Genomic DNA, 13,828 nt, shown 5'->3' with positions numbered 1-13,828 from the left:
GGCCGCTGCTCCCGAATACTGAACTTGGGTATATACGTTTAAAAATCTGTTAAAAATCGATTTACCAACGGATTGTCGTGATCTATGGCGCATATTCTCCGTTATGGTTCAGCCTTCAAGAAAACAACATAAAACTAATTTCGGTTTTTACGCGTGTATTTTTAAAGAAGCCATTTATGCCAGCGTTTTTGATTTTTTTCCAAATTTTTCAACTTTGACGAAGTGTAGCTTTTGAACTAATGAATGGAACTTAATGATGTGTATAAGAAAGTTAAAGGGCATTCTATTACCTGTAAAATGAGTCCTTAATGACCGAATTCGGTTTATCACAACTCGAGTTAGAAAATAAAAAAGTGCGAAAAACGTTTCTTACACTTAAAAAAAAATTGGTACCATAGAAAAAATTTTAAGTGCCCTTTTCTTAATCAGGGAGATGTATCTTACCGGAAAACAAAGGTTTCCTGAAAGGCGTATTTCATCAATTTTTTTTTGTAAACTGGTGTTAGCGATCGTTAGAATGCAGAACAGCCAATTTCCAAAGTTGATCGAACTCAGCCAAGTGCATACAATAATAACAATAACTTAAATGCATTGGCCAATGACAACTACATTTGGTCAACAGCGAAAGCGATGAGGAGCAGCAGCCAATGACAATAAAGAACGTTGGCAGAAACAGCAGCAGCAACAGAGACGGTGGCATCGATGGATCGACGCGTAGTTATAATGAATAATTGTTTAGCTTAAGAAAAATCAGTTCTTAATCCAACTCAATAAAGAGAAGTTTGATATTTTTTTATATCAAAATAATAATCAAGCTTTTAACTTATATATATGTTACTATATAAAAGTTGATATACTATATTTTATGGGTTGAGTTACTATAAAATAGTTAAACACCATATTAAATTTCCAGGACGCTAAAACACACAAACTGAAAACAGAATAAAATATGCATTTTTAAAAGTCCACAAGTTCTTAATTTGACCGAAGTTATGGGACGGAGCGTCGGATTTTAACGAATGAGGTGTCCGTCGACGCGTATTGTCAGCAGGAATCAAAAAAGTTTTTTTTTTGTTTTTTCCAATACCTCTCGATCACTCGGAAGGATAGGACTATCAAAGAAGATTTTTAATTCTGCAGCGAAGTAAAGTACTCGGCTTTGCACAATCTCCTGGTGCGCATTGTAAATACGTGGACTACCGTGCACAGTTATAGATGCCGCCCTGTGAATCTTTCGTTTCTGAAAGATCCGAGAACTTAATTTTTTGACTTTGTTTTGATTGATTTTTTGCTGTTATAGAAAAATCTAAGAAACTAATTAGCCAGATAAGGATTTATGTATAATCCGTTGGGGTTACAACAGTAAGCAAACAATACTGTAGCAACCAATGTTCCTTACATGACCAGCACCCAACAAATCAAGCAGTAGCCAAGATGGGAACAGTACCAGGCGCACAGTTGCACCCACTGCAGATGGAATTGCTGGTCAGCATATTATTATATTTTATGTCCACGGTTGACTCGAAGAATCACAGACTCAGCGTGCGACTCGACGAATTATCCAAGTAGTACAAGCACACATATATTCAAGAATATATTAACCATTAACTCAACTTATTATTCCGTGGATCTACTTCTTCCCTCCTGGAATGGGTCCCGAACTAAACCAGTATCTCAAGTAGAGCTGACCTTCGTTGGCTCACCCTCATCACATAACTCGTAATGCCCGTTGTATGGTATTACAGTAACTGTCCTTACGTTGTCACGACGCGATCACATTCCTGCTTATACCTCCATACCCCGCGTCATGACCAAAAAATGTCTGGTGTCATTGCAAAGACGTGTTATAATTCCTATCTTCTATGTCCAACTGCTTTTTAATAGGGTGTCGTGGAACGGATTAACATAACGCTCAAGGTTTAGTAATTTAAATGTATCGCCAAGTATTTCAGTATATGTTATCGATGTTGTAACTCGTCGAAATGGTGTATGCCAAATCTTTCGCTCAGATTTATTCCGATTGGAGTGATCAAAGAGACTGGGTGGCTAGACTGCGGTATGTAAAACTGATTGTGAAAACAAGGAAGAACGCTATAGTCGAGTGCCTCGATTATCAGATACCCGTTACTCAGCTAATGGGACCAAAGGGAAATGGAGATATACAAGCAGCAAAGCGAGATTAAAATGCGCCGCCTACCGGCGGTAGACAGATTTAAGCGTAATGGACGTTAGAGTGGGCGTGGCAAACTTTTTTGAATCAATCGATAGGTATTGACGAGACCAATACATTTCAGTTAAAATTTTGTATCAAGCATGAAAATTGTGGGCTTGGGCGGTTTGTGGGCGTTAGAGTGGGCGTGGCAAACTTTTTTGGGTCAATCGATAGGTATTGACGAAAACAATGCATTTCAGATAAAATTTTTATTCTAGCATCAAAACTTTATGAGCCTCAGTTTTGGGCGGCTTGTGGGCGTTAGAGTGGGCGTGGCACTCTGCTGAAACAAACTTGCGCTGCGCAGGAATCTCAGGAATCTGCATGCCTAATCCCAGTATTGTAGCTTGTATAGTTTCCGAGATCTCAGCGTTCATACGGACAGACGGACATGGCTAGATCGACTCGGCTAGTGATCCTGATCAAGAATATATATACTTTATGGGGTCGGAAACGCTTCCTTCTGCCTGTTACATACTTTCCGAAGAACCTAGTATACCCTTTTACTCTACGAGTAACGGGTATAATAAGGGTAGAACTGACCTATGTATTTCGTATAGAAAAAAACGTTCGTTCGTTGGGCTGACCGAAACGCCATGGTTTGAAAAATGTGTATGTGGTCTCACAAACAATCTTTCGATGCCAGGTCTGCTTCGAGAAGATGTCAATGCTGCGAAGGCTTTTTCAGGACTTCCGATGAAGCCGTATCGTAATGCGGTCCCGAGGATTTTACTTGGACTAGACCATGCGCACTTAGGAATACCTATGCAAAATAGAAGCTTCGGAGCAGGAGGACCTTATGCAGCCTCCACCAAACTTGGTTGGGTGGTTTTTGGGCCTGTAAGAAGTCAGATGAGTACACCAATCCAGAGATCGTGCCTCCTAGCCTTCCCACAGTATGATCATCTTGAGAAGATGGTCAGCGACTATTTCGAAATAGAGAATTTCGGAGTAAAACCGGCGCCACCAGTCGCAGCTAGTGGCGATGCACGGGCTTTGGGAATTCTAGACGAGACGACTAGGCGAGTAGGCCAACGATACCAAACTGGATTGCGGTGGAAAGATGATAACGTGCGCCTGCCACACAGTTATAACATGACACTCAAGAGACTGGTCGTCATTGAAAGGAAGATGAGACGGGATGACAACTCGATCATGGAGGACTACGTCAACAAGATCTGACAAGATTTGGTACCTGCCGTTCAGGGTCGAGAACCCAACTAAGACCGGAAAGATCTGTTTAGTCTTCGATGCCGTAGCAAAGGTTGGCAATACATCTCTGAATTCAGTTCTACTCAAAGGACCACAACAGTTCAAGTCTCTGCCAGCCGTGCTCTTCCATTTTCGGGAAGGAGCAGTTGCGGTCTGGGCAGACATAAAGAAGATGTGTCATCAGGTGCTGATGCAGTCCCAGGATAGATGCGCCCAGAGATTCCTGTGGAGGAATGGAGATGACCGGCGAGATCCAGATCTGTACGAAATGGTGGTGATGACGTTCGGAGTCGGTTGTTCGCCATGCTCATATAATACTGGCGCTCCACGCCTGCAGCTCCAAGCAGCTGTATTAGGAACCAGGCTGATGGACACCGTAAGACGAGAGCACGACGTATCGATCAGCATGCGTGTCATGGACTGACTCTAAGACCGTGCTGCACTGGATAAGCAGCAACCACCGGCGGTATAACCAGTTCGTGGCGGAGATCTTAGAGTCAACGGAGGTGTCTCAATGGAGGTAGCTACCGTCTGCCGAAAACGAGGCAGATGACGCGACGAGGCCACAACGCCATCTGGGCCTTAGCCAAGGGGCAGCCGTGTGAGTTTACACTGGAAAATGCAAACGAGTTTATATTTTTACAGAGATTTTCGAATTATAATCGATTGGTCAGGGCCAAAGCGGGGATCTTCAGGTTCATACGACGGTGCCGAGGATTAAGGGACGAGTGTGAGGCCTACTGTCTTACATCTGCCGAGTGCGCGGAGGCAGAACGGAAACTGATCCAGCGCGCGCAGCCTTATACGTTTGCAAATGAAGTTCAAGGAAAGGCAGTGGCGAAAGGCAGTCAGTTACGCCTTACGTTTTGTGATTAACATCAATCTGTTTAACAGATGACAGTCTGTCATTGTTTCCCACAGTTTGAGATCATTCAAAATGTTCAGACAAAAACCAATACGTACGGAAAACCATGCTTTAAGAAGCTTAAATCAACTTCTTAGATATTGATTCTACATCTGTGGGGGAGCAATTAGTAAAAGTATTGGGACCCAAATTTATTAAATGAAGCTTTTAGCCACTTCTTTTCTTTAACCACATTTTTTTTTTTTTATAATTTGCTCCCCTAAAGCCAGCATCTTCCAAATTCCACCATTTTCGTTACTAACTCATTGACGCTAATTTGACGGAGATCGTTTCAAAACCCTTGAGGTTGTTGAATTCCTAAAAATTCTAATTTGATTTGTATGGGACAGCTGATAAACAGATGACCGAAATTAGACGACTTAGCTATCTAACTGTGTTAGAAGATTCAAGTCATTACACTTGAGTCAATACGTCTACGAAACAAAAATTTAAATTCTAATTCCAATTTTCTTCTCGTGGGGTTTTTGATTAAAGTGAGTACTCAGTGAGTACCCTATACACTCACTGGAGGGCTTCCGCTTCATCGATTTTTTTTCTATAAGAAATACACATGCTAGAAAAAGACGAGAATATTCCAATGTTTTTATACCCTTGCAGAGGGTATATTGATTTCAGTCAGAAGTTTGCAACGCAGTGAAGGAGATGTTTTCGACCCCATAAAGTATATATATTCTTGATTAGAATGACAAGACGAGTCGATCTAGCCATGTCCGTCTGTCCGTCCGTTTCTACGCTAACTAGTCTCTCAGTTTTAAAGCTATCGGGCAGAAACTTTCCCAAAAGTCTTATTTCTTTTGCAGGTAGTATATAAGTCGGAACCAGCCGGATCGGACAACTATATCTTATAGCTCCCATAGGAATAATCGGAAAAAAAATGTTAAAAAATTATATCTTTGGTGTTTTTATACCCTTGCAGAGGGTATATTGATTTCAGTCAGAAGTTTGCAACGCAGTGAAGGAGACGATTCCGACCCCATAAAGTATATATATTCTTGATCAGCATGACTAGACGAGTCGATCTAGCCATGTCCGTCCGTCCGTCCGTTTCTACGCAAACTAGTCTCTCAGTTTTAAAGCTATCGGGCTGAAACTTTCCCAAAAGTCTTCTTTCTTTTGCAGGTAGTATATAAGTCGGAACCAGCTGGATAGGACAACTATATCTTATAGCTCCCATAGGAAAAAAAGGAAAAAAAAATTTTTTTTTTAATATCTTTGGTGTTTCTTTTACATATAACCTCCAAAGTTTGGAAAAAACATTTTTCAATTAGTTCTGAATTTTGAATTTAATTGTATCAAAATCATATAGCTGCCATAGGAATAATCGGAAAATTGGTTGGAAAATAATATGAAACAAATTATAGCTTCGGTGTTTTTAACATATAACCTTCTATGCTTGGAAATAACATTTTTTAGTTAGTTCTGAATTTCGATTTTAATTTTATCAAAATCGGACGACTATATTATATAGCTGCCATAGGAACGATCGGGAAATGGGAGGGAAAATAATATGAAACAAATTATAGCTTCGGTGTTTCCTGACATATTATCTTATACCATTGGGAATGTAGTTTTTTTGTATTTTTAATCGTTACAATTATAACTGCAAGGGTATACAAACTTTGGATTGCCGAAGTTAACTTTCTTCTTGTTGTTTAGTATTTTTTACGAGAGTAGGTGATTTTGTACTTGGCGTTAACGTAACAAGGTCATTTTTGTTGGTGCAAGCCCAAAGAACCCAGAAATCGATTTCGTCTTGTAATGAAATATGGCTATGCTCTTTTTTAAAGAAACGACCAACCTCTAGTTTATATCTTTCATGGAAAGACCTCTTAAAAAACATTAGAAGGCGCATTCAACTCCCCAATTAATGCTAATAATTGGTATAGTCAAAGAGGAATATGTGATGAAGGTGTTATAAATTCTTAAAAGGGTCCACGGTTCTAACTGGCCTTCCTGTTGGCCAAAAATAGTGCCTATTTAATTTTCACTTCGCTTGGCTGAATCATCATTGATTAGTTACCTAATAGCAATGAAAAATTCATTTAGATTTTTTTCGGAGCAGCTGAATCTGCACGTCCTCTCCCTTTGGATACGGTTTTATGCCGATTAGCTGTTCGCCTCAGCGATTCTCCATGTGAACCAGAATGTGTGCAGAGGCTATTACTGTAAAAATTTTCGAAAACAAAAAATGTTTCCATATTGTTGATAGATGCGAGCTAATACCCTCTTTCAATAGAGTCCATCCGTTCCGTTGGGATTTTCGACAACTGTTAAACTCAGTTTCCCACATAGCACATCCACCATCTACCATCCGATAACAGCTGATCTAAAGACCTGTGGCTTATCAAACCAAACCTGTTGCTTCTGCGCCTTCCAATTTCAAATGTTCCATGTCATTGTTTACTTTTTCGTAGTGAATCTCTCAATTTTCACTGTCAAGAAGAAGAATACAGACATACACCTAAAAATCATCGCCTAAGAAGTATAAAAGTGTCCGTTAAAGTCCGTCATATGTGGATGCAGAACTAACTGAGAAATTTTCGAAAAGGTGAAACCGTATGATAAACAGCTGACCGAAATTCGACGACTTAGCAATCTAACGGTGTTAGAAGATTCAAGTCATTATCACTTGAGTCGATACGTCTACGAAACAAAAATTTAAATTCTAATTCCAATTTTCTTCTCGTGGGGTTTTTGATTTTTAAATGTTATAATTATAACTGCACGTATATACAAACTTCGGATTGCCGAAATTAACTTCCTTTCTTGTTATTCAGTACTTTTTACGAGAGTAGGTGATTTTTGTACTTGGCGTTACGTGATTTTTTTGAAAGGGAAGTGCATTTTAACTGTAATGTCACCGTAACAAGGTCATTTTTTTTGGTGCAGGCCCAAAGAACCCAGAAATCGATTTCATTTTGTAAGGAAATTGTGCTATGCTCTTTCTTAAAGAAACGACCAACCTCCAGCTTTTATCTTTCATGGAATGACCTCTTAAAAAACATTTGAAGGCGCATTCATCTCCCCAATTAATGCTAATAATTGGTATAGTCAAAGAGGAGTATGTGATGAAGGTGTTATAAATTCTTAAAAGGGTCCAAACAGTTCTAACTGGCCTTACTGTTGGCCAAAAACAGTCCCTATTTAATTTTCACTTCGCTTGGCTAAATCATCATTGATTATTTACCTAATAGCAATGAAAAATGCATTTAGACTTTTTTCGGAGCAGCTGAATCTGCACGTCCTCTCCCTTTGGATACGGTTTTATGCCGATTAGCTGTTCGCCTCAGCGATTCTCCATGTGAACCAGAATCTGCTTAAAATTTCCACACTTTAGGCGAATGTGTGCAGAGGCTATTACTGTAAAAATGTTCGAAAACAAAAAATGTTTCCATATTGTTGATAGATGCGAGCTAATACCCTCTTCCAATAGAGTCCATCCGTTCGAATCGGTTGGGATTTTCGACAAATGTTAAACTCAGTTTCCCACATCTACCATCTACCATCCGATAACAGCTGATCCAAAGACTTGTGGCTTATCAAACCAAACCTGTTGCTTCAGCGCCTTCCAATTTCAAATGTTCCCTGTCATTGTTTACTTTTTCGTAGTGAATCTCTCAATTTTCACTGTCAAGAAGAAGAACACAGACATACACCTAAAAATCATCGCCTAAGAAGTATAAAAGTGTCCGTTAAAGTCCGTCATATGTGGATGCAGAACTAACTGACAAATTTTCGAAAAGGCAAAACCGTATAGATCATCTGTTCAACGGATGGTATATGGTGGATGGATCTCTGTGGGAAGAGGGATAGGCGAATAATTTGTTGAAAAGTAGGTAGTACAAAAAAAAATCTTACCTTCATCTACTAAAACTACTTCTACAATTGCGTTGAGTGGAATATCAATCTTGTGAGTGCACATGCAGTTTGGTCCACAATCCGCAGGACGATTGTCTCCGTTACAAAATTGTTCTGGGTTTATATCATTATACTGAGAAGTCAGTGGCGCTGGTGCCGACAGGTATGAAATCTCATCGATAAGTGATATCACATGGTCTCCGGTGGGTGCCACTAAAATGTTTTCATATAACGAATTTATTTAAAAAACTTATTATTTGTACATACCCAAAAATCTGTTATATGTGTTCGGCTGGAAAAGATCTTCAGCTCGATATACGAAAAAGCGAAACGGTAGAAAAATCTTTACGTCTGGCTTCTCTGCCAATATTCCACGATCAATCTCAAGAGCGTTTTTAAGTTGGCTTACGCATATGGCATCGTTTCGTTGTCGGTTGCATTGGGCGTCCAAAGGATTCATGACCTTTTTTTAATAATTTGGTACGTTTTTGTCGGTCGTAAAACAAGACAGTATTTTGTGTTTTTTATGTACATGAATTGGTAAATAACGTTTATATGTATTTTGGTGATAATGTACATATTGAAAAATAAAAAATATAGAGAAATATACATTACATTTGATTGTAGTTTTAACAAAAATAAATGTAAATTTTTATGTACTAAGTTCCAAATTACGCTGTTGGCCTTTTAAAAAGTGTATTTACAACAAATCAATTCTAAAAGCACAACACCATTCAATTTAACTATGTTAGTATTCAACTTTTCTACATACATTTGTAACATGATTTCGTATCCTTATAGCTTATTGTACTGTTAATCCAAAAGATTTGAAATTTAGCAGTTTTTTTCTTTTGCTAGACCTTGCCCATCCGCCATTTATCAACTTTCAAGTTTATAAAACAATAGAAATTCTGATATTTTTTATCGATAAGCGATAAATGCAGCCTTTATATGTAAATTCATCATTTGAGGAATCAAAAGTAGTGCAATCTTCGTGCATTCTAATGAATTTACCCAAATTACCCAGTCTTACTTTGTCGGGCGCTAATGGCCTATTCACTCAGATGTTTTCCATAAGAAATACCTGTACTAGAAAAAAACGGGAAGTCGCTACAACACGCTGCAGTGAGTTTGGACCACACACTCAAATCGATTCATTTCAGTGTTTTATTAAGTATTTTATACGAGCTTCGGTGTTTTTTTGTACTTGGGGGCTTTGGAGTTTTTTTGGGAAGGAAATGCAAATCAACTGCTATGGCGCCATTTTAAGTAAATTTTTGGTGGTGCAGGGCCAACGACCAAGGATTTCTGCACTCAGCAAATGATCTCATCTTATTTTTAAGCTAATGCCCAAAACTCCAGCTTATGTTCTTCTTGAAAGACACAGCAACTGTTGCACCAAAACGTACATTACACTAGTTGCCAAAACCCTCCAAGAAGGATGTCGTTCCTTGTAGAAATGGACTACTAGACCGCAAAAAGAGAAAAAAAAAACTTTTTTTTCGGATACGTTTTTCTTAAAAATGGTTGCCCCACAAAAAACTCTGTTCAATTTTCACCAAGTTAGCCTGATTGAAACACTCATCCTTGTTAAATTTGTTAATACATGCTAGTGCTGATATTCTATCACAACTATAATGCCATCTTTTAATTTTGCCGAATAAATAAATAGGCTACATTGAGAATTCTATTGTGGTCAACAACTCGGGAAACTTTGAAAATCTGGAATTTTTCATTTGCATTTAAAATGAGTTTTATTCACATTACTTGACCTCCGAGCCGTGGAAGGGTTTTTTGGTCCCGCACCAACAACAATTTTCTTATAACAGCTGACTTGAGACATTGCAGAGCGAATGCATTTTCTCCTTTTTAGCTGATTTCCGAGCCGTGGAAAGGCTTTTTGGTCCTGCACTAACAAAAATTTTTGTATAACAGCTGACTTGAGGCATTGCAGAGCAAATTCATTTTCTTTTCAAAAAAATCTCGTAACGCCAATAACAGATATCACCTAAACTCCTAAAAATACTGACTAAAAATGTATAAACTTTTTATAGACTTTTCTCTGTTTCATTCTGGCGCTGAAGAAATGCCAGCGCAGGAGCTCAACAAAGCCGAAATATGGTAATTTTGGTCGACTGTAAGTCTGCTGTATGCACTAGTAAGCACTGAAAAAAACTGTTGAAAAATAATTCATTCATTCTTTTGATGAAGATGCTTGCAATATTAGTACTTCAATTAAGTAATATATTTCTGGATAATTCATTTTTGGATAAAGTTAACAACGTGCATTATTCAATATTTTTAAATATATGCAATATATGCATGTAGTGATTATATAACAGTTGGAATTTTGATTGTAAGTACTTGCGGGCACTTACAACTACCACAACAAGGCGATGCAATGAAAGAGTGGAAGTGCTGGAGAAGATCGAGAAGACCATTGGGAAGAAGCACGCCAAGTGGGAAGTCGCTCTCTACATGAAAATCCTGAGGGACGGTTCCTCGCAAAGAAAGTAGTTTCTGGCTAATAGAATTTGGTTGCAGAACCACTAGTAATGCGGTGTCCAACTTTCAATCCGACTCCCCCTACCTGGGCAGCATGCGTCGAAAGTTTAAAGTACTATTTACATAAATAAAAACACACACAGTATGTTCAAACTAAATATACAAACAAGCAAACAAACCCAGCGGCTTGACAGTAAGACCATGCTACATGCTTTGCTGTGAAAACTTCGTTCTCACTGCAAAGAATACGACTTTTCGACTAGAGAAAATGGTTGCCGATCTAAGTACTAGGCTTATAACGGGGGTTTCAAAAGGAGCTCTACAAAAGTTTTTAAATAAGTAACATTAGATGTAGATGAAGTAAATTAGATGCCATTATATATGAAACTCGGATTTGTTTTGCATAACACGCATGCAGAATCGTTCGACACTGCTAAAATTTCACGTTCGATAGTCATGCGAAGTTTATCAATCGTTGCGTATTCAGTTTTTCAATTTTATTTTGTAAGGATGTAAGTCAAGATATTTTCTGAAAAATCACCAAAACGACGTCTCAGTGATGCCCAACGCTTGAGAGCGACTTGTGTGAGATTGGTTGAGAGAGACTGACTCCGAGTTTTGGTAGTTAGTTGTAATAATTTCTACTCGATCTTGGATTGTACAAATTTCCATGATGAATGGACAAACCTTACTGTGTGGTACGTTTTCTGTCCCTATTGGTCTACCTTTAAAGCGTCCTTATTGAAAAACAAAATTTCAAACTAGCATGTTTAATGTTTTTAACGACAAATGATTTCTTCATTGCTATTAGTAAATTGATCAAGGATAAGTGTTCATTCAGGCTATCGTAGTGAAAATTGAACAGACTCTATTGTAGTGACCCCACGAGAATTTCCGCTAATCAAATCCGTTTAAGCCCTTTTAAGTATGTCAATAAATTAAGCCAACTTGGGCTCTCAAAAAACACCGAATCGCCAGGTACAGATAAACGAGTTTTTTTAGGTTTTCATTTAATCAGCACATATTAAGTTAATGTTTTTTGGGGATATTCGTTCGGAAAATTTCCAAAAAAAAACGATTTGCCATTTTTTTTTACTTAAAGAATGGCAAACAAGTTTTTAGAAATCATCATTATTTAGTGGTATTTTTAGCCAAACAAATACTTACCACACCTTGCGGAATTCCAACGTCGTATGTTGGCGGCGAAGAGACCGGCTGATAAGGTCCACGGGCGTACCGCAGAACAGCCAGTTGCTGTGCACGACGAATACCACACTCCCCAAGTCCACGTAGCTGTATCCAATAAGCTCCAACAGGTTGATCCGCAGTTATTACGAAATCGTACCGCTCACCTACAATGCAAGTTATTTTTTGTTTATAACCACGTTCATAAAAACTATACATTTTTTATCGAAAAATAAAAAAAATTTAATAAGAGATTACTAAAAAAATCGTTTTTGTTGAGAAACAAAATTTGTTTGACTGTTTAAGCTTTCAGGCAGCTCCTGCGATCGCTGATCGCTAAATGTACTCTTTAACGGTCAAGTATCACTAAATTATTGTTTAATAAAGCACCTTTCTCTAACATGTAATGTGTGAAATGTACACGTACTAGTGTTGGGTAAATTATGCTCATTTCGGTAAACATGTTCACTTGTTCTTTTTTTTAATGAGTCAGTTGTTACTTGCTCTCGTGCTCAGTTGTTCACTTACTCACTTTCTCTCTTACTCACTTGCTCACTTGTTCACTTGCTCACCTGATCACTTGTACAGCTTGTTGTTGTCTTGCAATATTTGCATTGGCCTGCTGATCTCCTAAATGCTCAAAAGGGCTCAAAATTTCGCTTTACCTTCTAGATCACATCGTAGTGAGAATTTGAAACCAAATATACAAAAAGATGAACTCGCTTGTTCTCTCTACGATAACCGTAAAAACAGCTGATTTTATGTAGGACCGTATGCAAAAATTCAGAAAAAATCCTTTTTGAGACAAATTGAAAAACTGAACAAAAATGAGCCAAACTAAGCAAGTGAACAAAAAGAAACAAGTGAGCAAAAAACAGAGCAGGTAAACAAAAAAGAACAAATAGGAAGAAACATGTTCACTTACTCAGTTTGGTGAACAACTTTTTTTTGTACACTCTCTCATAAGCAACCAACCAAATACACACAAAAAGAACTATCCCTGCAAGCAAAAGGGCGATAGTTCTATCGCCTGTCGTTCAGAAGTCCCTTCTTAGTAAACAAAAACTATAAATTCTGATATCGCGTAGAAGTCAATACAGGACGATAGAAAGGGTCGGGATCGGAAAGAAGTAACTTCTGAGACACTTTTGCGCGATAGAAAGGCGACAGAAAACATTTTACAAAAACAAAAAGGGTCGGGAATCGCGAAAAAGTAACCTTTGAGACACATCTCGGCAACAGAAAAATGATAGAACAAAAGTTACAAAAAACATAATTAGTGGGTAAACACACGCCATAAGAAGAGGTCGCGATAACTTTCCGTTACCCCTTTTTTTCGGAAAATTTTTCGGATCTACGCTTATATTTTCGCCCGAGCGTTACTTCGTTTCGCGACTTGTCTGTGGTTTTGGATCAAATTTGTGCATTTACAAAAAATAGTTTTTTTTCTAAAAGTTTTTAATTGTATAACATATTTAAATGTCCCTCTCAACAAAAGGTGCCAATTACGTCCTTAGCGTGAATCTATACTACAATATTATTTAATGCTATTTACTGACAAGCCAGCTGTGGACATTACTTGTCGTTTAACTGCGGAAAACCGCAGCATCCAACAGTTTTCCACATATTTGACTAAACAAAAACCATATTTGTAATGTAAAAGAATATGTTTTTTCACGATTTTCCAATTGGTAAGAACGTTTCTAGGTATCTTCTAAAAGCATTCGGATCGTGGAAGTGACTCTTAACGCGAAAAAATGTGCCACTTCGGCGACACTTTTGAAGTCAGTTCTGCGTTACCTTTGGAAGTGTCGCCGAAGTGGCACATTTTTTCCCGAAGGAAGTCACTTCTGTGATCCGAATGCGATTTCGTGGACGAGCATTTTCATCTTCTTGAAATCACTAAATAGTGTCTTCCGCGATAGAAAATG

General features: G+C 38.2%; 1 protein-coding gene across 12 annotated transcripts in view; it reads right to left on the bottom strand.

Moving 5' to 3' along the window:
* LOC139354220 (uncharacterized) overlaps window positions 1-12,131 on the bottom strand; it is a 47,387-nt gene extending 35,256 nt beyond the window's left edge. For 3 of the 12 annotated variants that reach the window (XR_011605365.1, XM_070998469.1, XM_070998467.1), the window contains exons 1-3: window positions 11,880-12,131; window positions 8,475-8,670; window positions 8,208-8,420 (exon numbers count right to left, since the gene is read on the bottom strand). Coding sequence is in view for 6 of the 12 variants with exons in the window: in XM_070998469.1 (XP_070854570.1) it covers window positions 8,208-8,420; window positions 8,475-8,670; window positions 11,880-12,116 (646 nt within the window). In the remaining 6 variants the exon portion in view is untranslated. Of the gene's footprint in view, window positions 1-6,369; window positions 6,407-7,536; window positions 7,574-7,620; window positions 7,710-8,207; window positions 8,421-8,474; window positions 8,671-11,879 lie in introns of those variants that run through there. The other 9 variants (XR_011605366.1, XM_070998468.1, XM_070998470.1 and 6 more) reach the window with 8 other exon arrangements.
* Window positions 12,132-13,828: the final 1,697 nt, after the last annotated feature.

The sequence above is a fragment of the Drosophila suzukii genome (genome assembly GCF_043229965.1).
Source record: "Drosophila suzukii chromosome 2 unlocalized genomic scaffold, CBGP_Dsuzu_IsoJpt1.0 scf_2c, whole genome shotgun sequence".
Lineage (NCBI taxonomy): Eukaryota > Metazoa > Arthropoda > Insecta > Diptera > Drosophilidae > Drosophila > Drosophila suzukii.
The sequence above is the reverse complement of the archived record's forward strand: the minus strand, read 5'-3'. Positions and strand labels throughout refer to the sequence as shown.